This window comes from Mya arenaria, chromosome 4 (assembly GCF_026914265.1).
Source record: "Mya arenaria isolate MELC-2E11 chromosome 4, ASM2691426v1".
Taxonomy (NCBI): domain Eukaryota; kingdom Metazoa; phylum Mollusca; class Bivalvia; order Myida; family Myidae; genus Mya; species Mya arenaria.
In genome coordinates, this window is record NC_069125.1 from 23,307,699 (window position 1) to 23,333,482 (window position 25,784).

The 25,784-nt window shown below is 36.1% G+C and overlaps 1 protein-coding gene across 1 annotated transcript in view; it reads right to left on the minus strand.

The window, feature by feature from the left end:
• Positions 1-24,676, minus strand: part of LOC128231816 (nuclear pore membrane glycoprotein 210-like) — a 42,809-nt gene extending 18,133 nt beyond the window's left edge. The window contains exons 1-25 of the mRNA XM_052945016.1: positions 24,459-24,676; positions 21,038-21,174; positions 19,955-20,086; positions 19,331-19,433; positions 18,866-19,016; positions 17,973-18,102; positions 17,480-17,608; positions 15,925-15,993; positions 15,534-15,640; positions 15,236-15,376; positions 14,648-14,788; positions 14,244-14,396; positions 13,908-14,097; positions 12,855-13,000; positions 12,125-12,236; positions 11,914-11,934; positions 10,836-10,895; positions 9,326-9,372; positions 8,793-8,866; positions 6,962-7,061; positions 6,574-6,760; positions 5,196-5,302; positions 4,587-4,793; positions 4,211-4,339; positions 3,672-3,799 (exon numbers count right to left, since the gene is read on the minus strand). Of these exons, the coding sequence (XP_052800976.1) occupies positions 3,672-3,799; positions 4,211-4,339; positions 4,587-4,793; positions 5,196-5,302; positions 6,574-6,760; positions 6,962-7,061; positions 8,793-8,866; positions 9,326-9,372; positions 10,836-10,895; positions 11,914-11,934; positions 12,125-12,236; positions 12,855-13,000; positions 13,908-14,097; positions 14,244-14,396; positions 14,648-14,788; positions 15,236-15,376; positions 15,534-15,640; positions 15,925-15,993; positions 17,480-17,608; positions 17,973-18,102; positions 18,866-19,016; positions 19,331-19,433; positions 19,955-20,086; positions 21,038-21,174; positions 24,459-24,676 (3,119 nt within the window). The remainder of the gene's footprint in view (positions 1-3,671; positions 3,800-4,210; positions 4,340-4,586; positions 4,794-5,195; positions 5,303-6,573; positions 6,761-6,961; positions 7,062-8,792; positions 8,867-9,325; positions 9,373-10,835; positions 10,896-11,913; positions 11,935-12,124; positions 12,237-12,854; positions 13,001-13,907; positions 14,098-14,243; positions 14,397-14,647; positions 14,789-15,235; positions 15,377-15,533; positions 15,641-15,924; positions 15,994-17,479; positions 17,609-17,972; positions 18,103-18,865; positions 19,017-19,330; positions 19,434-19,954; positions 20,087-21,037; positions 21,175-24,458) is intronic.
• Between the last annotated feature and the right edge of the window lie 1,108 nt (positions 24,677-25,784).

The following is a 25,784-nucleotide window of genomic DNA, read 5'->3' on the forward strand; positions in this document are numbered from 1 at the left end:
GACCAAGGTTGCAATAGAAACAGAAGAGCATTTCCCAGAACCACCTCCTAAGAAACTTAAAATTATTCCACCTGACAGCAACTCGTGCCCAGTAGAAAGTTATGACTGTAACCCTGAATTTTTATCGCTGATAAACTCTGACACTGGCAACAGTAACCACAGGGATTTTAAGATCCCAGAAAACAATGACCTTGGTTTCAGAAAAAGGTCAAGGTCAATTTCTGGAAGTGTCAGACCTGGCCTTACACGTCAGAAAGCAAAATATCATTTGAATCAAAACGGTAAGAACTGCAGGCCTGGGCTACAAAGAGCTCGCTCCTTTACTGATGCATGTCAAAAGGAAGAGTGGTTTCCCTTTGATGATCTTGGATTCAGTACACCTCTGGCATCCTTGCTGGAAACTCCTGAAGATCTACCAATTACCAAGAACCCTATCTTCAGTGAGCTGAAATCCACACTTCTGTCGGACTGTCAAACAAACAGATGTCCTCAAACACTTTTTGATACATTGGCTACTGGCCCTTCACAAGATGTCTATGGTCGAGAACGCAGTCTGCAGGCTAAGTTCAGCAATATGCAAGTCCGGTACCCAGACGAAGTGCGAGAAATGTCTGAATTCTACCACCAGCAATCAGCAGAAGTTGAGACCGAGAGACTTAAAGAGATCCATTGTGAAAACGCACCAAAATCGTATCGTAACTATCTAAACAGTTACTATGACAGCCAATTACACATGATCATGGATCGTGTTGAGAAAAGTCTCGGTTTGCTCTCAACAGCTAAGAAAGAAGTTGTAGCAGGAAGTAGAGTGCTCAAAACACGTCCACTCCTCTCCAGAAAAGCTGTTGCTATGATGGACGAGTGGTTCAGCCGTAACTATGAACACCCGTATCCTAGCAACACAGCTGTGGAAGCACTTGCCAAAGCTGGGGAGATCAATTCCGAACAAGTAAAAAAGTGGTTTGCAAACAAACGTAACCGTAGTAAGAATACAAAATCTGTGACTGAAGTACACAATATGAAGAGAAAAAGGCAGTTTTCTGCTCGTTGGTGAATCGTGTTGTGCTAAAACTTTCGTGATACTAGCTGTGAGATTCTTTACAACTTGAAAAAGAGAACTTGTACCTTTAAAATTGGAATAACATTTTATTGCATTGTAGACTTTGTAAATTTTATTGTTAGAATTTTAATTAGTTGAATAGTTTAAATCTTTTATCATGTTGTACACATATAGTGCTATTTTTTATTTGCTTTATGAAATTTTTACATGTTACTAAACAGTTATATTGTTATTTTGCTTGTTTTTTTTTATTTTTGCGATACTGTCCTTATTGTGTAAGGCAGACAACCTTTGACCTTACATAACATACAAGGACATGTATGAAACACCAGAACTTATTTTTCAACACGTCATTATAATTCCTGAATGATCATTGACTTTAGAGCAAGACCTTGATCTCGGACAAAATGGTACCATACATGATAATACCAAGTTATTTAAAGCCCTAAAATGTTACTTTCCCATAATAGCAAAAATATTTTACTATTTAACAGACAAAAGCATCAAGAAATTCCGAAAATATGACCAATGGTATTATATAGTATAAGTGCTAACAACTATTTCATCAAAGAAAAATGAACAAGGAAGGTCAAGTTTATGTGGATATGACAAGTGCTAATGACAATAAAGTAATTTGTATGGATTTTAAGCAAAGGATATTCAAGAATTCAAATAGCTGAAAAAGATGGCTTCTGGCAAGACAATCAGCTATTTAACCTAGCCTTTTGTATAAAGGTCATCTTGATCATGCAGTCTTTATGTGAACTCTGTGGTGAACATTTCTGCTTAGTCATATCAAAATATTTAATAGTTGAAGAATTATGGAGCCAAACAAATACAGAAACCCTTTACCCCTAAATGATCTTAATCTTAAAGGTTTGTGACTGGAATATGTGCTCTGCACGTTGGCTTTATGTGGGAAATATTTGTGTTCATTTAAGCTCATTATTTCATTGGTTAATGAGTTATGCAGCAATCATCAATGAAAAACAATGATAATTGTGTAATTTGCTTTTTTCAAATAACTAAAATAAGTGTCAGCTCTATAAATGTTTAATAGTTTTTGAAAATATATCCAACAAGAGTGCCAACTATCGCAAAATACCTCCATCTACTTTTTAGGACACCAAGTTTGGTGATAAGTGGTTGAACGTTAAGCCAATTTAGAGAGCAGACATTGTGTATTCAGTTTTTGCCAATGCAAGGGTCATAACTCTGGAATGTCAGAGGCGACATGGCTGGTTATCAAACCTGTCTGAGATATTCTGAACATACACATAGGTTGGACAAAACCTATATTAGGTAATTTCTATCAGTTTCGGGCGATAAATTTTAATATAATTTTAATTAAAGGGCGATGATTCTCAAGTTACTTAAGCGATATGGCTTGTTATAGAACTTGTCCGAGATATTATGCCCATTCACATCCTAACCAAATATTGTGATGACAAGTAATTTTTATGCCCTCGAAGGTGGGCATATTAAAATTGCACCGTCCGTCCGTCCATGTGTCCGGCTCAATAACTCGTGTCCGGGCTGTAACTTTCTCTTGTATGGACAGTTTTTAAAATAACTTGCCACATGTGTTCAACATACCAAGATGACATGTCGCCTGCAAGACCAATGTCCCTACCTCTAAGTTCAAGGTCACACTTAGTGTTTATTCACAATGGAATGCTGCATATGAGGACACAGAGTATAGGTTGACGTGTCTGGACTGTAATATTTTCTTGTATTGACTGATTTTAAAATGACTTGCCACATGTGTTCGACATAACAAGACGACATGTCACGTTCAAGACCCATGTCCCTACCTCAAAGGTCAAAGTCACACATAGGTGTCTTTTCACAATGGAATGCTGCATATAAGGACATAGAGTATAGGTTGTCGTGTCCGGGCTGTAACTTTCTCTTGAATGGACAGATTTGAAAATAACTTGCCACATGGTTCGACATACCAAGACAACGTGTCACTTGCAAGACCCATGTCCCTACATTTAAGGTGAAAGATAGTTAGTGTTTATTCACAATGGAATGCTGAATATAAGGACATAAAGAGTGTAGGTTGTCAAGTATGGGTGGTATTTTTTAAGTTCAGAGGCAATTTAAAATAACTTGCCATATGTATTTGACAGGTAAAGGCAAGATGAACTTTTTATGTACTGACCTTGTTCAAAGGTCAATGTCACATTCGGAGGCATTCGTCACAAACTGTGACAGCTCTTGTCTATAATTAAAGGTCAATAACTTTTGACTGAGTCTAGCGATATAGCTGGTTATCAAAATTCACCCATATACTTTCTCACCAAATTTGGTGATTGGACGAAGAAAGTTACTGATTGGATAATAAATTGGACAACTCCTGCCTCCCGCCCACACGCCGCAGATAAAACTATAATAAAAATTGCTTTGCTGATACAATCAAATGAAACTACTGTCACTTCCAGCAGAGTCGAGCACAATGTATAACATATTTTAAATTTCGGACAAAGCTTTTGATCAATGATTCTGACGTCAATGACACCAAGGCTGTCGCAATACCTCAAACCTTTCTTCTTTGAAAAGAGTTAAAAAGGGCAGATAAACAGAGAGCATAAAAAGCTAGCCTTACTTAAGAGTGACAATGTCGGAGGCTGCCAGGAGGTTAAGTCCCATCAAGGGGAAGAAACTAGCATACAGTCTTTCCCCAGACACATCGAGAACCTCCACCCGGGCCTTAACATCTTGTCCCACCTCAACCTGTAACAAAAATAAACCAATGAAGTGATATGTTTATGTTTGATACAAAATAAGAGCTAAATCTTGATTGAATTTCATTACTACTGATTTTAAAAGAATACCCATTATTTATTTCACACATCATTTTAATCCGAAATTCCTCCCCTTACCATTATCAACAAACCCATGCCCCATTTTACCTACTACTTCAAACCTATGCCCCATTTTACCTACTCCTTCAAACCCATGCCCCATTGTACCTACTCCTTCAAACCAATGCCCCATTGTACCTACTCCTTCAAACCCATGCCCATTGTACCTACTCTTTCAAACCCATGCCCCATTGTACCTACTCCTTCAAACCCATGCCCCATTGTACCTACTCCTTCAAACCCATTGTACCTACTCCTTCAAACCCATGCCCCACCGTACCTTGTCCATGACATATAACTGCACACTTCCCACTCCTGACACAGTAACTGTTATCTGAGCGGGCTGACTGGTTGCTATACAAAGGTCATAAATAGTCACTGTCAGCTGGCCATCCTTTATGGGAATTATCTGTAAAAACGAAGATATTAACAATTAAAAGAAAACACCATTGGGGGAAAATATAACAATAACTGTAATGTAATCATAAAATGCATCAATCAACTTAGACTTCTCTTCCATTAAGAAATATGTTTTAACTTCAGTAGACAATATCTGATACATTATGTTTAGATATCATTTTACCATATTTTTTACATAATTTACAAAGACATTCACATTTAGCTGATCACATAGAAACATTTTTCATAAACTTCACCTGAATCTTTTTGGCCTTCTCCTGATATTTAAGATCAATAACTTCTGTCCGCCCTTCCACTACATAGAAGTAGCCCGACCCCCTGTCTATATCCACAGCAACCTTGTTTGAAGGGTGGTTAAACACGGCCAGTGTTTCAGGGGAGACGACTGCTTCCTCAACTAGCCGCAAGTCCAGCGTCTTTGTGATAGTAGGAGTTATCTTTGCCTAAATGTTGAAACAGAATCAAGGTCAGAATTTAAGGATCTTAACATATTATTTATTTTTTAAACGATAATAATCAGTATTCACACAATTATTTCCTTAATGTTTACTTCATAAACACATTACAATACACGGGAGTATGCATGTATATCAAATTACTCTTCTACAATCAGAATACCTCCAACACAAACTGTTTATAGCCTAGTTTTTATGTTTGGCCACAGGTAACTATACTGTATTGACAGTTTAGAGTTCAAAATGACTTCAGTATTGTTCATCTTTTGTGGGAAAACAAATTCAGCACTTAATTTGGACTCTTTGAATTTCAAAAGTATTATTTCCAAACAAATATTTTTACAAGTGTATTTATGTCATGGATTATCTTTGTGTTTTTTAAACACTTACACTCTGGGTGGACTTGGCAGCATTGAGGTACTCCTGCTTGTAGCTGCTGACACTGACAGTGATTGTCTCCAGGCCCGGCACGCCATTGGGACGCAGTAACATTGTGTCTGAAACAAACACATGTATTGTATGTCAGGCTTTCTTTTTGTAGATGTAAGAGAATGAAGTACTTGACCAGTACATGTGGACAACATTTTGTCCACCACATCATCCATGTATGTCCACAACTTACACATTTGAAAGGGTTAAAAAACACATTTTTTATCTTGGTGAGCATCAGTGAGTCTTGAACATGTCTGAGATTTTGCAAGCAATCAACTTGACAACAAATTTTTAATGAACCTGTTGAGAAACTTATAAGCTACATGTACATATTATGGTGTATCGCAACTTCTCTATCAACATCATAATAGTTCCCCTCTCCTGATGTTTTTGAAGAGTAAGAAAATGGTCTACGGTTAGATCCATTTGCATTTAATGATTATTCTGACTGTTGAAAGAATTGATTGATTAAAACTAGTTTATTTGCTAAACATTTAAGGATTCTGACCCACAGATAAGCTAGTTCTCTGATAGCTCCATTACCCATGATGTTAAAGATACACTCTTACTCTCAAGTAAGATTTACCATAATTAATTCAATTTTTATAATATACTAAAACGGATGAATAAATGTCGAAAACAATGGTTCCAATGAAGGAAACAAGGTTTAATTTTAAAGAAAGGTGCAGAAAACACGGTATTTCTACCTTATGAGATGATAGTAGATCACAGTAAATCTTTTAGCATTCACCAATCATTTAAAAAATTTGCATTTTCAGCTATTAAATACACGGTTACAATCTTGTTATCAGTAATTAATATTTTCATTAAATGCATTAATTAATAAGAAGTTATCAACATTTATGTTTGTAATACATGTGTATGTTTTGATTTGGAATAAGAGTGTCACTTTAAATTTTGGTGTTCCCAATGGAACTTTGGAATCATCTGAAAGGGAATTGCTAGCTGATTTCATCAAGATGATAAATGACAAAAACTTTAACTAACATAAAGATATAATATTTTGTCTATTTGCTTTTATTTCAACTGAATCAGACTTGTAATGACCTTTTTGCAATAATTCAAAGTAAAAAAAGTTTGTTTTATTATTTGCTGTCAATTTTTGATTATTTTCTTTTTTCTGCGAATAAAACCTTTTCAAATGAGCCCAAAAGATATAGTGTCACCAAAATTCACATACTTGTTGGTCGAATACTGAATCAAAATTAGTTTCTATAGAATATATATACTTGAGTATCTGTAAAGTTTATCTATGCTTCAATTTCTAGCATTCAAAACAATTGCAAAAATAACTGCATCATGCAAAAATGCTTACTGGACACAATCTTTCGACCAGTCAGGGTGACGGTGACCTCACTTTCAAGGTCATATGGTAATGAGGCTAGTGAGGTGTCGGACAGTGACCAGTCAAATTCCAGGGAAGAAATGTTGTCAAACTTGCGGCCATTTTTGTCTGTCACAGATACTAGGATGTCCAGGGATTTCTTGCAATAAACTGGGATCTGTAATAAAACAAGGCAACTATGTTAAAGAAATAGTAATCAATGTTAAAGCAGGTGATAAATACTAAAACCGCACATGCCTGACAGTAAGATTGTGAGAAGGCAGAAAAAGATACCTTCCTGATTGTCATTTTATTTGTGAACATGGAGCTAGTCTTAAAATCCATGTTAACTGAATGTACATGTATATATTGTACTAACTTGTGCGTTGGGCTCCCTGGAAGCGGGGCAGGGTGGAAGGTCTCTTGGGAGCTCTATGTCTGGCTGCAAGTGGATCTCCACTGGTTCTGCACACACAAAACTGAAACCAAAACAAGAGATGTTAGTGAAACATTTATGCCCCCTTGGGAGCCAAATTGTTAGTAGGATTTGGACACTTAAATAAAATATGGACAATCAGAAAACCTTTTTTCAGCTTACAGTCACACTGACCTTGACCTTTGACCCACTGACCTCAAAATCAATAGGGTTCATCTGCTGGTCATGACCAATAAGCCTACCTAGTATGAGGTCCCTGGGTCAAAGCGTTCTCAAGTTATTGATCGGAAACCGTTTTTCATGTTAAGGTCACACTGACCTTGACCTTTGACCCACTGACCTCAAAATCAATAGGGTTCATCTGCTGGTCATGACCAATACACCTACCAAGTATGAGGTTCCTGGGTCAAAGCGTTCTCAAGTTATTGATCGGAAACCGTTTTTCATGTAAAGGTCACACTGACCTTGACCTTTGACCCACTGACCTCAAAATCAATAGGGTTCATCTGCTGGTGATGACCAATACACATACCAAGTATGAGGTCCCTCGGTCAAAGCGTTCTCAAGTTATTGATCGGAAACCATTTGGTATTCCGACCGACCGACAGACAGACAGACCGACCGACCGACCGACATGTGCAAAACAATATACCCCACTTTTTTCAAAAGGGAGCATAATAAACAAACACATACATAATAACAGTTCCTTCACAATCATGAGACAGTAGAAATGGCTCGTTATTGACCATGTCCAAAATACACATATGTAAACTAAGATACATTATAACAAAAGTTCTGTAACACCTCTACAGTAAAAAGCTTACTAACAGTCTCATTTCAGACTTCTATGTGAGTCATTCTATGCCACATAAGTTCAATTCCCTGTCAATGTACAGGTAAAATGTGGTCACCATGCAATCACCATGACACTAACTAAAGAAATGAAGGGTTTGGGTTCGATCAAAAAATGTCTTTTAAAAAAAACATTCCTTAAACTAATGTTTTTATTTATCAGAAAAAAAAAAAACTTATCAGAGAAACCTAGAGCTATCGCAGAAATGATGACCACCTTCTGACACACGATGTTTGTTATTGACATGGGCATATATTGCAAAACAAAGCATAATTGAGCTTTATTGTTATTTCAAAGTTATTTGCTACAAGGTCAATCTACAAAACCCCAATAATATTATAGCCAAAGTGTAAACATGATATATAAGGGCATATAACTAAAAAATAATGAAATACACTAAATACCAAAGGCATTACACATCATAGTTGTAATGTGTACCACAGTGATATCTCTAAAACTGTGGAAGAACTTTGCACCTTGAATTCCAACAAAGCCAACAGTGTAAAAATCATATTCAAGGACACATAACCTTAAGACAAAAGGGCTGTATGTCACGGAAAATATGCCAAGCACTACCACCCATCCTGGTGGTAATGTGTACCAAGTATCAGAGTGATTCCTCTAAAACTGTGGGAGGAGTTTACTCCACAAATTTTTGCCAACAAACCTCTTGCTTGACCAACGAACCGTATGGTGACTCCAATTTATCCCCCTTCACATTTAGTTTACAGGGATGAAACCCTAATAACCATATGAAATGCTTATCTTTTTAAGATTCTTAAGTCATTGTGTGTGCTGACGTTGGATTGAAGCAAGGACTCAGGCTAAAATACCATAACAGTGATTGATATCAAAAATGTTATTGGACTGTTTTGAAACACTACGGTAAGATTTATATGTCTATCCTATTCCTACCCTCACCTGACAGAAGTTTCCACTACAGCAGGGTTCTGGTTCTTGGCTGTCTTCTCATTCCCTACACGAAGGGTCAGTGTCTAAAATGAGATATATATGGACATGACAAAATTCTCTAATGATATTAATCAATGAATAGGTCTTAAATCTCTAATAACAGATCATCAAGATATCAAACAGTAAAAGTATAGATATGTGTAAAGCATTAAACACTATTCGATAATACTATTATTTACTGTACATTCTCATATATTACCATGAATTTAAACAAGACTGCTGCGGAGGGAACAACAACCCTCAAATAGTCTTGTTTCTTCAGCCAAACAAGGGGCATAAAGTCAATTAATCTAGCAAGAGTAATGCTACTTGCAATTCATGTGCATTTCACCCTGGCCACATGTGTACCAAGTTTCATTTGACTATTTCAAACTCTTCTGAGTTATGAGCAGTTTAAATTCATGAAAACAACACCAAGGATATCACAATTTAACAACTGGTTTCTTTAAAAAACAGAGGAGCTTAGAAAATGCTGCACTCACCTGTTCCCCATAGTTCTTACAAGTCACAAAGAAAGTGTGGACCCGCTCTGAAATACCAAATACAACTGTTGAGCCATGGTATTTTTTGGTTATAATTTGTAAACATATTATCTTTCCAACAATAGAATATAACATGAGATGTTTGTCAAACACATTATGCATGTATCCTCTTCACAGAAGGGAATAAGTAAATATGATGAAATATTAATGATAAATATGAGTTATGACCATGACCTTTAACCTCAAAATCCATAGGAAACATCAACTGGTCACCCAAAACCTAAATGTCAAGTTTGAGGGTATTGGGTGCAGGCATTGTCAAGTTATCACACAGACAAGCTTTTTGCGTTCAAGGTAACTGTGACCTTTGACACAATGACCCTTAAATCAAAAGGGGTCATCTACAGGTCAGGCCCAACCCCCAAATCAAGTATTTTTGCTTGGTCGAAGAACATTTTTGCATTCAAGGTCACTGTGTCCTTGACCTTTGACCCCATGACTCTTAAAGTCAATAGGGGTCATCTACTGGTCTGGCCAAGCCTCCATGTCGAGTTTGATGATCATAGGTCCAGGCATTCTTGAGATATCACTGGGAGAAGCTTTATTAACTTTTTCGCGTTTAAGGTCACGGTGACCTTGAATTTTGGCCCAATGATCCCCAAAATCAAAAGGGGTTATCTACTAGTCAGGGCAAAACCTTCTTGTCAAGTCTGATGTCCATAGGTCAATGAATTGCCTTCAAAGTCACTGTGGTCTTGACCTTTAACCCGATGACCCCCAAAATCAATAAGGGTCATCAAATGGTCAGGCCCAACCTCTTAGTCAAATTTGAGGGCCATGGGTGCAGGATTTGTAGAGTTATCACTAGGACGACCTTTTATCATTCAAGGTCACTGTGACCTTGACCTTTGGCCTAATAACCACAAAATCAATAGGGGTCATCTTCTGGTCAGGCCCAACATCCAAGTCTAGTTTGAGGGCCATGGGTGAAGGCACTGATGAGTTATCAATAAGACAACCTTTTATCATTCAAGGTCACTGTGACCTTGACCTTTGACCCCCTATAATCAAAAGGGGGTCATCTACTGGTCATGCCCGACCTTCATGTCAAGTTTGGTGAACAAAAGTCCAGGCATTGTGGAGTTATCACTCTGACAACCCTTTATCATTCAAGGTCACTGTGACCTTGACCTTTGACCCCTATAATCAAGGGGTCATCTATTGGACATGCCCGACCTTTATGTCAAGTATGGTGACCATACATCCAGAAATATTTAAGTTATCACTCGGACAAGCTTTGGTCTACCGACAGACTGACCGACATGTGCAAAGCAAAAATAATTTGCATGTAGGTCAATGAATGTGGCACTCACATAAGCTTCTTAGAATACATCATGTAAGTTACTATGTATTAAGCTACTTTGAATACTTTACTTAAAGAAAGATTTTAAAATCATCGCAAACAATGCATTATAACCTAGAGCCAGTTTGTATAAAGTCTCAGCCTTACTTAGACTTCCAATGGTCTTCACCGGGTGAATCAGTACATTTTTGGATTCTCCAGAACTCACTGTAACATACCAAACAAAACAGCTATAATACAAGTCATCATTAATATACATGGAATAAATGTACTTACATTAAATATACAGAGTATCAGGGCTGCTGAAATTTTAAAACCCAATCTGTCCAGGCCTGTCAATATTTTGCATCTACTTTATGTAAACAACTTTTCCAGAACTTTACTCAGTGTAACAAAAACAATTATAGTGAAAATATTAACTTTTTGTTATGAAATAATTTCTAACATATGATGTTACTTGTTTGGAGTGTTTTGCAAACATTATGATTATGTATTTTTATAAATGTTTGTTTGACTGGCAACATATGTTAGAACCTAAATGTAATATCTAACTCAGATACTTATTTTAAGTTTTGTAATGTATGCAATTATAAACAACACATATCTTCATATTGGTATGGGTTTAACATTTTCTAGAGAATAGCGATCTGATTTAAAGTTTAAAGAAAACAGAGAAAATCCAATAACAACTGGAAACTATATCTATAAGATAAACACATATAAAAGCAGCAGCATCATATGAGATACAAGATTGTGTAATGTAGTATGACAACCGAGCCATTAAGCATAATAACAAAATCTGATGTGATGCGCTTTTATGCTCTATATGTAGCTCATTATGTTACAATGTAGGATGATGATGACGATGATGATGATAATGATGACGATGACACTGCCACCATTGGTGATGATGATGACGAGGCTAATGGTGATGATGACAACGACAATAAAGATAATAAAGATGGATTTGTTGACAGCAATGAAAATAAAAACAAGTATCTATATAATGATGATGAAATTGCTCTTAAAAGATTCATGGAACCAATGTTGAAGCAGGTAATAATTTACCCCCAAAGATACAAGATGCTACATTTTTGCCAAATAAAATGCCACAAGTCAAAGCTCAAACAATTCCTGAAGTTCAAATAGCTAAGCAAAAGTGCAACCAATGGAATGAAGCATTCCAAACATGACTTCCGCATATAAGAAGCTTGCAATACTGTACCTTTTTTCCCTCCATTATGAGCTAAAAAAATGAACATTTGAACACACAAAATTAGAAACTGTCAAATACAATAGTTCAATGTACATTCCATGTCAAAACATTTTTGAAAACTGTTTGGGGGGTTTTCCGACTGTAAGTAATGCTGATGGCGGAAATCATTTCAAGATTATGTTCTCTGAAGAATTTTATCACAACATGCCATGATACATACGTATTTGGAAATACTTTGAAGAGTCTAAAACCCAAGGTTGTGGTCCACCAGAGAACACGACCTCCTTCGATGAGCCCAAGGTCACAACTGCCTCCTTTTCTGGGTCAATGGGCTGGAATTAAAGACAAAGAAATGAGCAAATATTCATAAAGAATCTTCCATTTTTTTTATAATTATTATTTGACAGGAAAGTTTACATGAGGGAAAATGTTTGGGACAAAAAAGAAGGAAAAATAAAGAAGAAATCAAGTGAGTCAAGTAGTTTAAAATATTATGAACATTACATGTGTAGCCAGTTTCATTTTAACCATTCAACAGCTGTTATTTAGAGTAATTGTTCGCTGCTGCCAAGGACTTCATAAAAAACTCTACTTTTCTACTTTGAAAAAAAAATGAAACAGAAATAAATGCAAACATTAAAGTGTGTCTGTGTTTTTATTACTTATTATCAAATAAAATATGTACATGTACAGTAAGGAACACAGAGCTGTCTTTCTAAATTTAGGGGATGAAGCCGGGGCCCTGTGAAAGGGGAATTTTGCAAGATGACAGAAACATAACAATAAAAAACATTTTAATGCAACCTTCTGTTATATTCATGTGTTTTAAAGGTTTAAAAGTTCTCGATTATGGAAGGAAAATTGAACCAAAATATAGGGAAAACGTATATTCCTTGACTTGGGACAGTCATGAAACAACACCTACATGTATAAAAATTTCATCACATTACCTCCAAAGGCTCATATGTTGCTATGGTGATGCTTGAGTCCAGGATGACCTTGCCATGACTGTATGTGACCTTAACCTTTGTGTGACCTTGCTGTAAGGCCTTCACCTTGACTGTTGTGCAACTGCCTTCCGCTAGACTGGAAAAACCTGTAAGGGTGAAATGTAAAGGTTAGTTTGTTATACAAATTAATATTTACTACAAACACACCTTTTGAGGTGGATACAAATCCATGTTTAATGACCACAATTTAAGAATTTTATCCCACTTCTTTGATAATGCTATTATCAAGGAATGAAAGCAATAGTTACAATCACAGTAAGTCAGTCAATGCCACTACTAGATGAAGAAAAGGAAGAGACAAGCAGCCACTGAGTGTCCTTTGAATGTTGAGGGGCAGGGATTGTAACTTAGTAAAAATCAGGATGGCCACAATTGTCTGGTTAGCAGTGTTTAGTGCACTCGCTTCTCACCAGGACTCACCCGGTTCAATACCCAGCATGGACTCATGTAAGTCTGGTTTGTGGTCACCAAGCTGGACAAGTGGGTTTCCGTCACAACACAAGACAACACTCTTAGGTATCATTCTACCAACGAGAGTGATTAATATGATGTTGTAATAACTTGCTTAGTTTAAACATATTTATTTTACAATGATTGTGATGCGAGTTATTACAACATTATATTAATCACTCTCGTTTGCCCAATGTTACGCGAGAGTGTGGTCTTGTGATGTGGGGGAAACCGGAGAACCCGGAAAAAACCCACTTGTCCGGCTTGGTGACCATGAACCGGACAATAACTTGTTTCACAATCGTTGTAAAATATTCATCCGTAATATAAAAGTTTTAACTAAGCGCGCCACAGAGCAATCCCCAACATGCACCTGTTGTTTAACTAAACACTTTTCAAACCAGAGTTATATGCCTTGTTTGGTTTTGTAGATTTCGTCTCTGGCAGCATGTATACCAAGCTACATTTAAATCTCTTTTAACAGCTTTTGAATTATAGATTAACAGACAAGCTCATAAATAAACTATAAACGTTATCCCAAACCTTTCACAAGTTCCACTACAGAAGGATCGGAGAATGTCACATTAAGGGGCATATTCCTGCAGTCATGGAACGAGTACACCCGACCCCCGAGTATCGTCTGCACGTCGAGTGGCAAGGGCAGGTAACTCCCTACCACAACTTCAACACGCTCAGGCCGGAACTCCATGCCGGAGGGAGGTAGGATGTGGATCTAAAATGTGGGGTGGTATAGGAATCTTATAGGTCAGATATTATTAAGCTTTGTCATTTCACACTAAATGAGACCATCAGCACTATACATGCAAATAAAACAACAAACACAACTTAAATCTCTACATAAAACTCCCCTACTCCTACCTTAGCGGTACCCTTGTGGAGTGTATTTCTCCTGTCAGCAGCTGTGACCTCAGTCTCTCCAAGGTTAGATGTCGTGACCTCTCCGTACTTGTTCACTGTGGCCACAGTTGGATCGTTGGAACTCCAGATGTAATCTCCACTACCACCAGATGCCTTCAAGAGTTTAGCATAACTTTAATAATTGATAATAAAGAACATTTTAAAGCAAATATCAATTCATACAAGTAATTATGTGTATTATTAAAACAGTGTGTAATGAACTTTTTAAATTCAATTTCAGATGAAAATAGATTATGCACTTATTTAGAATATATCATATGAGAACATAATTATATTACTTTTCTAACTTATCCAAATGAATATGGATTAGAAACATTAATAATTTGCAAAATCCTGCCCCCTACCGCCAGCTGATATTTGTGTGAGAGTTGTTTAACTGGATCCCATGGAAAGAACAGTAGTTCTGGCCGCACAACGATGGGGTCGAATATCTCTACAAACTGCGTCTGACTTAGGGCGGGAGTGATCTTAAACTCTGAGCCATCCTAAAGAATGATTTCAATAGTTTTTTCATTTTCATGTAAAAGTAACATGAAATACACGAGAAGAATGCATTGCCTGTTCCAAGTCCATCCTTTTAGATGTATGATAATGAGCAGCTACATGTTCATGTACAAGTAGGATATTCAAAACATAGGAATGATCTGTTCATTGACAAAATTAATAATTGTTGATCAGGTTGAAGTTTGAATTGTCTTAGAAATATTTAAAACCTCATAAATTCTTAAATCTAAAAAAAGATAATGTCAAAAGATCTCAAGAGAAACCTAGAAATCATGACAAAAAACTTCCCATTACCCTAAAATTTGCCTTTCAAAACGTCAGTAAATATATGCCACAGCAAATCATAAATTCAAGGATGGTGTTATTGCATTTTTCATACATGATTCTAAATTTTCTTCATAACAAGCATTAACTGTTCATAATCCTACCTGTTTGATGACAGTATCTAGTGATCCCTCCAAGTCTGTCTCCCCTTTCTTAAGAGTTCGAACCACATGGTAGGTGCCATTTTTGGTAGAAAATAGAACCTCAAAGTACTTCTCTGGGAACATAGATTCAATCATCACATTCTGAAATAATGTTTTAAACCAAATATATTGAATCTTCTGGGGAAAAGAACATGAATTACACCTTTAAAATTCTTCTTAACAAGTTTATACTGGTACTTGTCTTCAAAACTGTAGACTAACTGTACACTAACTATTGACTTGGCACTAAAGCACCTACATCAGAGGGGTGTAGTTTGTGACTGTGCAGGTCATAGGCATCAATCAAGATGGTGTATACACGCCCTGTCTCCAGCACCCACTTCCTGTCTGGCAACACCGTGAAGCCTGCCAAAAAGAATTCACTTACAAATACTACGTTCTGTTACATATGACGAATGCGAAACTTTGGAAAGTTACAATGACACTCCCTGATGTGTCAATGCCAGAACAAAACCTTAAATGACACATCTCAAACAATAATGTAAATGTTAACATCACTCATTTAATGTATCTATTAGTTTGATGGCAACATGAATAACCATACACGATAAAAACAAGCTTCCAATCATTACTTTTGTATATCATACAGTCATAACTATGATAGAACTGTAGGTTTAATTATCCCTTACCAAGATAGCTAGCACTGACAACATGGAGAATAGCCGAGGGTTGAACCAGCTGGTCAGATACCTTGATGTCTGATAAACTAGTTAACGACAATAGCACAACAATAGCACATATGTAAATGTTTGAAAATAGGAACTTTGCATCTGAATCATAAACAAGAGATGTTTGTCAAACATTATGCCCCCCATGAACGCCATGTTGTCAGGATTATGTGGACAATTGAATGAAATATGCATGGACCGAAATGACAGCTGATTTGTCACTGACATTGGATGCCGTTGAGGCAGTTTTAAGATTATGACCATTCAAAGTGTGAGGATAGAGTGTGTTATGACCATGACCTTTGACTCTATGACCTGAAATTCTATAGGAGTCATCAGCTGGTCACCAAAAACCTAAATGTCAAGTTTGAGGGCCATGGGTGCAGGCATTGACAATTTACCACAGACAAGCTTTTTTGGTTCAAGGTCACTGTGATCTTGACCTTTGACCCAGTGACCCCTAAAATCATTACGTGTCATCTACAGGTCAGACACAACTCCAAGTCATGTTTGAGGGCCATGGGTGCAGGCATTGTCGAGTTATCACTCGAATCATTTTCGTATTCAAGGTCACTGTGAACTTGACCTTTGACCCGATGACTCCTAAAATCAATATGGGTCATCTACTGGTCAGGCCCAACTTCCATGTCAAGTTTGATGATCATAGGTTCAGGCATTGTTGAGATATAACTGGGAGAAGGTTTGTTATCTTTTTTGCGTTAAAGGTTACTGTGACCTTAACCTTCGCCTGATGACCCCCAAAGTCAAGAGGGGTCATCTACTGGTCAGGCCCAACATTCATGTCAAGTTTGATGTCCAAAGGTCCAGGAATTGTCGAGTTTGCTTTCAAGGTCACTGTGACCTTGACCTTTGACCCCTAAAATCAATAGGGGGTCATCTACCAGTCAGGCCAAACCTACGAGTCAAGTTTGAGGGCCATGGGTGCAGGCATTGTCGAGTTATCACACGGACAACCTTTTACCATTCAAGGTCACTGTGACCTTGATTTTTGGCTGGATGACCCCCCAAAACAATAGGGGTCATCTACTGGTCAGGCCCAACCGCCAAGTCAAGTCTAAGGGCCATGGGTGCAGGCATTGTCGAGTTATCACTCGGACAACATTTTACCATTCAAGGTCACTGTGAAATAGAACTCACTTGCAGATGTTATGAAGACAAACTAGTTTGTCTCGAAGAGGGGCATAATAAGTTGTTTTGTATGCCCTAACCTTTTGATATCTTATTTTGGAAACATCATCATCAGGAAGTGGGACAAAACATGTACAAATTGAAATAGAACTCACTTGCAGATGTTATGAAGACAAACTAGTTTGTCATGATGCTGGCTGTCACTCAACCATTCAACTGACCTATCAATGGATCATATTTAGTCAATAAATAAAAGCACATGGATGTATAAACAAATTGATTACTTTGCCGACCCCTGACAAATGACCAGCTGTCGTATAGTGTAACATCTGTCTCACAGATCCGGTGAATTTAGTATAAAGGATACTCTTGTCAATGAGTTTGACCTCAGTTTCACCGAGCTCCAGCGCTGTAGCTACTGAAGTCGTAGGGTCGAGATTGCAGATTCCACTTTCTACCGCTTCCAGGTAAAATTGTGCAGACGGCATTGTAATTGCTACAAGAAAAGGACATTATATTGAATTAATATTCAATATAAAACATAGCAAGTAGTTTACTATTGCAGCACAAAGTTACTTCAGACAGCTTGGACCAAATTTGAAGTAAATACATTTCAGATTTTGAGCTCCAAATAAGGTTTTGGGTCAAAGGGTAATAACTTTTTCCAAAGAGTATGTTACATCCTTATTTTTTACACAAAGAGCATGCATTAATATTGAAAATGTATTCACCATTTTAAACATGGAGGGCATATCGCAAGACTCTATTAAAGCCTTTTATGAATTCTCTCAAGTAGAAGCAACTCATTGAAAAGTGATTTTGTTAAGAAATTTTCTGAGTTAATATCAACACCAACTTACCAACAACAGAGTTTTGTCGTATCTGTTCCACCTTGTACTTGACAGTGGCAAACTTGAGTATATAGGCTTCAGGTGGACTCACAATCAGATTGGCTATTACCATCAGGCGGACACTGCTGTGAGCTACACTCTTCATATTGACAGAAAAATAATGTTTAATTACAGAAATAAACTGAATTATAAATCTATAAAGTTTATAGACGATATCTTCAATGGTTCCAAAGATATTTACAAATGTGGATGGACAGACAGGGTTAATACTATGGAGAAATAGATAGATTTATTTCAGAAATAAAATGTACACAACATGGCATTTAAATACATGATAAAAATACAAATAAATAAATGCATCCATGTTAAAACCACATTATATTGCTAAGGATAACACAAAAAAGAGATTAAAAATCCCTTATTTCCATTGTGGTCTTTAAAACCTGCACATATTTAGCTTGGTCCTATTAATGAGGTTACTTGATAATAAGTGTTCATTTATTGCTACACAACATAATCAATTAATTATTAAGCAGGCATCAAAATTAGATTTTTGATTCAACATGCCCAAATTCTGTCAATAGGGCTAGACATAAGAATTATTCAACTAGACCTGCTAATATAAATACAAAATTTGAGCAAGTCCTGTTATATAAATACAGAATTTGAGCAAGTCCTGTTATATAAATACAAAATTTGAGCAAGTCCTGTTATATAAATACAAAATTTGAGCAAGCCCTACTATATAAATACAGAATTTGAGCAAGCCCTGCTATATAAATACAGAATTTGAGCAAGCCCTGCTATACATATACAGAATTTGAGCAAGCCCTGCTATATAAACAGTGAAGGGCTTGTGGGTTTTTGCTTTTTTCAATCAATATCAATAATTTTATACTAACAGAGTGAACTGGGTCCGTCAGTTTAGCCCACACAAAGGCACTACCAGTCTTCATGCCCTCGACCAGGATAACGTCCCCTTGTCTGTCACGATCTTCTAACTTCTCAATGTGAATTGGTGTCGTGTAGTGTGAATCACTGAACTTCAAGATCCTTAAAAATGCAATTGTTCATGCTGTGATAAAATTATGATGAAATTTTATGAGGAAGTCATGGAGCAATCTTCATACATGGGCATTATGTTACATGACTGCCCTCATGCAGGTTACTTTCAAAACAAGTATATTAGTCTAAATTCAAAATTACAGCACCAATCCAGCACCCTGCCATATCATTTCCCACTCAGCATCAGTTGCCGGTTTATGCTTGATAAATGTAAAACAAGTGGTTTGCCAGGATTTAGATCACAACTGACTTGTATGTTGTCATATGATAAGTTCAGTTAGCTTACAGCATAATTATCTTACCTTAATATTGAGTTAGCATCCACAATGTCGTCATGGCTACCAGAGGTATCAGAGTGTAGACTCCATTCAAATTCCAGTCCTTGTAGACTGGAAAATACATTTCCTGTAATGTAAATGTGTAATTCTGTGACTATGCTTTATAACAGTAACTTTATGGTACTTATTATGGAAATAATTCTTCTTGTAATAAATATGGCATTTCCAAACACAATTTGCAAGGAATTGTACATTTTAAGTGTACAGTACTTGTGTTAAAAAATTCTAACAGGAGCACCATGAGCATATATATAAGTTTACACAGTTAATCAAGGGGTATAAGTAAACAAATATTACAGCTAGAATTATTGGGTTGACTTTACATATGAAAATTGGCAATTGGAACATGTGAGCCATGTTTCATTATAATATCTTGAATGGTTTATGCTATGAACAATAATAATGGTTTTGAATGACAACACCAGGATTTAAGACACTTATGACAGCACCATGACATTTTTTTAACGAAAAAAAGATGAGCTAAAATAACAATTCCTGTGAACAGATAACATTTAAAGCCTTCGGTTTAAAATCTACAGAAAATAAATTAAATATTTGAACATGGGAATGCATGTATCAGTAATTTACCATCAGAATCATATCCTCTGACGATCATTTCTTCAGGCGAGTCTTCCAGGTACAGAAGTCGGGTGGTTGTCTCAATCTCAATGCGAGAAAGCTCATCCACAATCACGATACACTTCAACACTTCACCAGTCACTGAACAAGACAGAGAAAGCATTCATTATGCTAATGTAAAAGGAAAAGTCAAACAATGATTTAGCAAGAAGAGAAAATGTTTTTGCTGAAAAGTATGATTGCAATTAAGTTATATACATTGAACATTTCTCTCAAGGTCATACATGCCATATCCCCCGGCGGGGAAAAAAAATCCCCCGGAATTTCGATCCATCACCCGGTCTCCCGGCGGGAGATAAAATTCCCCGGAATAAAAAAAAAAAATAAAAATAAAAAAAAAAAAATATATTTTTTTTTTTTTAGATATTTTACATCAGGCAATAATGACAAAGTGAAACCACAGAATGTGAGTGAAATTGAATGTAAAGAAACAACTCCGCAAGGGTGAAATGACTGTTTAAAAAAGGTTTGATAAATACCAAAAGAAAACAAGTGATCAGTTAATTAGAAGAAATGATCAAAGGCAAAGAAATATTACTATTTTGGAAAAGGTAGAAATTAATAAAATTCATTCCATTCTCTTAGTGTCTGAACGACATCATAGCTGATAGTATTAAGCATAATTTTTTAAAAGACTTTGGAGGAAGTTAAATTTAATGTACAGTATTACAGCATGACATGACAGTGTATCATAAGAATAGGATATATCATGACATAAAATAGTTCTGTATAATGAAAAAGTTAAGAGGTTTTCATATCGAAATATAATTATGTGAATTCATTTTTTCGTACTTTCGCATCTAAATATACTTTGAAATTTCGCAAACTTAAACCTGCTAAAAAATCCCCCTGAATACCACCGAACTCCCCCTGAATTTTCAGCCTTCTGAACAAATCCCCCTGAATGGTCTACAGAAAATATGGCATGTATGCTCAAGGTTGTATTTTTATATTTGAGACATGATTCCACCACTCATATTATTGTATGAAACAACCAGAATCTTGAAATATCTTAAGTAATCAGTTAATCACCTTTATTTTCCACAAGGACAATAGATGTTTTACGCATGGATGACTTTGACACCGCTGATATTTCTGCTGACAGGGCACATTCATTGTCTGTACTGTTTATTAATTGTACTGTAGCAACATCGAGACGGCTGCTCCGCCTGCAAGATATGAAAATATTGACAGTGAGTTTATATTCATTCATTTTGGCTCAATTATGAAGACAGCTGTGAAGTATATTTATGGCACAAACAACCCTAGTTATTGAGATTAATATACAAGCTCTGTATAACTTCAATTACAAGGATTGCAGAAGAAGTAGCTCTATTGTTCCATGTTGTCCATGACAAAGCTCAGTAAAAATGTGTGGTTGACAAAGCGCAGTAAAAATGTGTGGTATAATATTGAATAATTTATCCACACTTTATTATAGAACAGTTACGCCCATTCTACTTGTTACAGTTCCAATATCGGAGTTATGTATTCAAACATGTTACTTTCTGATACAAATCACTATTGAGTCTGTTTCTATCAAGTCTGATTCCTTAATAACCAAAGTAGAAACTACTGAGGACTGACGCAAAAAAAAACCTGTATAAACCTGTATAAAGCATCGATATTAGAGGGTCAGGATTAAAAATCCCAAAGTCTTGAACATGTGCTTCACATCAAACTTTTTAACGAAGCCCTATAGAATCCTGAATTTGAGCAAGCCTGAAAAGCATTTTACTAGTGCAGGACTTGCAGGCTTGTGCTATTTAATAATTATGACCAGTCACCACTGAAACTAAACCCAAAACCTCTTGACTGTGTTGTTTGTTTTCGATACCAGTCATCCAAATCAGACTTTAGTTGAACCAGCGAATTTTTTACATAAGCACAACCTGACAACTTGACTGAGATTGTTACTATAAGCATGGACCTATAAACCATGTATTGGCAACTCTCATCTGTGTTAATGCGATAATCTCAAACTTACGCGTGCAGCGGGATTTCATTCCGAGATCTTACCGTGTGGTCATTTTCGAGACGTCCGACATCGGCCGAATATATACATTAATTAAAATTGACTCAAATGCGCGGACCTTTTATTTGAGTTGATAATAGTCCAATTGAATCGGATTAAAATCGCAGTTATTAATTATAATTAAATATATAACGAACAAGGCATTATTAGCAGAGTTGGCAGAAATAACCGAAGATCGCCGTTAATCACCGATCGGAAATCGGCGGAATTTTCCGATATTTGCCGAACGCGCGCTAAGGATTGTGGGTAAATTATCATTTCTTATCGTTTCACCGATATGGGGCAGTTACCAATCCATGGTTTATAGCTCCGTGCTATTAGTTACAGCACTAAAGACTGTCATCCTACTAATCAGCATTCTTTGTGAATTGGCATCCTACTAATAAGCATTCTTTGTTATTCTAAAAGACATTCAATAATGCTTTCAAAACATTATAAAAAAAACATTTTCAAAGTATTAATATTTTTTTTCTATCTGGGAGCAGGATTAAATTATTATTAGTCCTAGCTTTATTGTATAAAACTTTACAACATTTTGGCCCAAAAATTAACATGTATACACAATTCTGCATTTGTCTACACTTACTCTGCACTAGACCTGTCTGGGCAGACTGATTGATTTATCAGCTGCTTTACAAAAAAATAAGCTTTAGTTTTCACAAGCCAGACATAATATTCCTTCTATTTTCTCAATAAAAAACACCGATATTGATAAGACCCTGAACAATGACATATTTTGAGTATATTTTCTGAAAATCTAAAAATAGTAACAACCATCATTTTTTCGTCTTCATCATATCGATATTACCTGCGATGAAGTTGTTAAGCTGCTCGGTGTAGACATAGATTATCAGTTAAATTTTAATGTTCATATAAGTAATATTTGTAAAAAGGCAGCAAGACAACTTAATGTTTTGAAAAGAATTGGGTCTAATTTAAGTAAATTAAATAAGCTTACTATATTCCATACATTTATAATTTCAAATTTTAACTTCTGTCCAATGTCATGGCATTTCTGTTCTGAAGATAATACTAAAAAAATGGAAAAAAATCAGGAAAGAGCTCTAAGATTTGTCTACAATGACTATGAATCATCGTACAATAACCTACTAGCTAAAGTTAACTTACCAAGCTTACATATAAGAAGAATGAAAACCATGGCAATAGAAACTTTCAGAATACTAAATAACTTAGCACCTCCTGTCTTATCAGAATTAGTACATAAAAGAAAATCTAAATATAATTTCAGATACACAAATATTTTGGAAATCCCTAGAGTGAAAACAACTAAATTTGGTAAGAATTCCTTCAGATATGCTGCCCCTGTGCTGTGGAACTCACTACCAGAAAACTACAGAACATGTTCAAACTTTAATCAATTTAAATCTCTTATGGCTTCCTGGAATGGTCAAAACTGTAGATGCATTGCCTGTAATTCCTCATCAAATTAAATTATTGTTTTCTCTTTTTCTAACTTAATCACAGCACAGGTGCGTATACCCAAATAATATTTTGTTTGCTTTCTGCCTTATTCAGTTTATGCGTTATGCTTGCCTTTGTATGTTTGCATGTCAACTTGTGCTTATTATTTTTGAGTTGTGCTTGCTTGTGACAAAGTTGTTGCATCTTTGCAGTCAATATTTCTGCTTTTGTTCCATGCATGTAATACTGTTTAGGACATCATAACATCCATTCTGTTTTACATGTGTCGTATAATCTCATTTCTGATTTCATTAAATGTTTTAATATGTTACTGAGAATGTTTAGCTAATGTAGTTACCCTCTGTGAGAAAGTTGCTGATCAGTTCTTCTCAAATCTGATTTGGGGGGATAATTGATTTCTTAAAACCATTTTTCTTTGCAGTCGCACTTTTGTGCTGGTATTGATAATTCAGTGTTTTATCTACATAAGTTCTTATAGCAGTTTTTAGGCCACTGGTCAGGATCAGCAGCGTTTTCCACAGCTTTAGATATGCTTAATATGTGTGCTTTTAGATGATATATAATGTAGAAATATCTAATACTTTTTCCTTTTATAGCTATTTTTACTCGTGTTGATCTCATATACACTTGTTAACGGTCGGTTAAAAAGCTCATCAGAGCTTATGTTGCATATGTTTGTGTCTTGCCGACTTGAAATAAAACTTATTGTATTGTATATTGTATTGTATTGTATATCTATCATCGCTTTTGACTGAAAATGCAAAGGATTGTGAGATTTTACCACTTTTGGGCCCAATCTTATGGCTTTGAGACCCAAATCTACCTCCCTGAAATTGCCAGAGGTTCACATGTCTGATTTAGACCACTGCAATACCAAGTCAAAAACAAATGACAAGCTACACAATCGTTATAGCATGACAATTTTTTAGCAAACGCGTTAACTTCAAATCCAAGTGAATGGTTCAACGAAATTACCAGGTGTAACAACTTGGTGTCCGGGCCTCATCTCTCGTTAAATTAATTTTCAAGGTAAAATTCGTCACCACGGAACTATAAAAGGGCATCAAAACCTTTGGATCACTTAGTCTTGCACCTTCATTTACAGACATAGATAATAAAAATGCTGTACTAATAACAAAAAGCAATTTCCAGTTGAAAAATGCCGCCATAGCTAACACCATGGGCGCGGCCATTTTGGAAATGAATCAGCCAAAACGGCCTCAATTAATAAGGTCATGTTTAGATCGGGCTGTTGACGACTGAGGTAAACCAACTTTGACGCATACTCACAGACAGCGGCTTTAAAGCCAGACATAATTTTGTTTGTACCATTCAATGACACTTTAATCGTAAATATAATCCATTCCACGAGAAACATTTCTAAACGTGTATTTGAATATTTCAGAACAGTGACTTCACATCATGCAGACATAAGTACATGTATGTTTTCCCTTTTGAAAGGTTGTCACATAGGTTTGACAATTGATGAGTGATTAAGGGCTTAAATATACTATGCATTATCATAGAACAAACATGCGATTTCATTAAGCTCCAAATAACCCAATCATATATATATACAAACTGTATAAATGGTCTATTCAACGCGGCACCAGAAGTCAGGTACAAATGTGTGACAGTCGAAATATCCAGCTTCAATCACATGTCACGATCGCATTGGCCGATAATATGGCATTTGCTGCCCGCCGCAAGTACTGTCACAAACATCGCTGCCAATGGCCAGTGTTTGGAAACGGCAGCTATAAAACGTTCACTATACACGAGAAATACTTTATGCATAAAAACAAAATACTTTATGCATAAAAACAAAATGGTTTGGTTTGTGTAAACTTTTCTGTAGCGTGCTAGCTGAATGGGCATTACCCGCTCGTTGACAACGAAAGCATAAAACGTTTATATTATATGGGAATCAATTGAAGTATCTTTTCTCAGCCTCAACTCATTCTACCGCATAACATCTTGGAACGAGCCAAATTTTGCGAAAATCCATGAAAACCAGAGATACAAGACTGCTGACAAAAAATTAGATCGCAGATTTTTATATTTCAGTTCAAATTGATGTTTTATGCATTTTTCTTAAACTGTTAGTAACGGTTTAAGCCATAAAACGTTATTTTTTTTAACCGAAATATGAAAATTCACGATCTGATTTTCTGTCAACAATCTTATATCATTTGCTTGCAGATATTCACGCAAAAATTGCTCTTTCAAAGACAAAAATAAAAATGTTGTTAAAACGTTCAATCTGTGAGAGTGCAGCTTTAATGTTTGTATAAAAAGCAT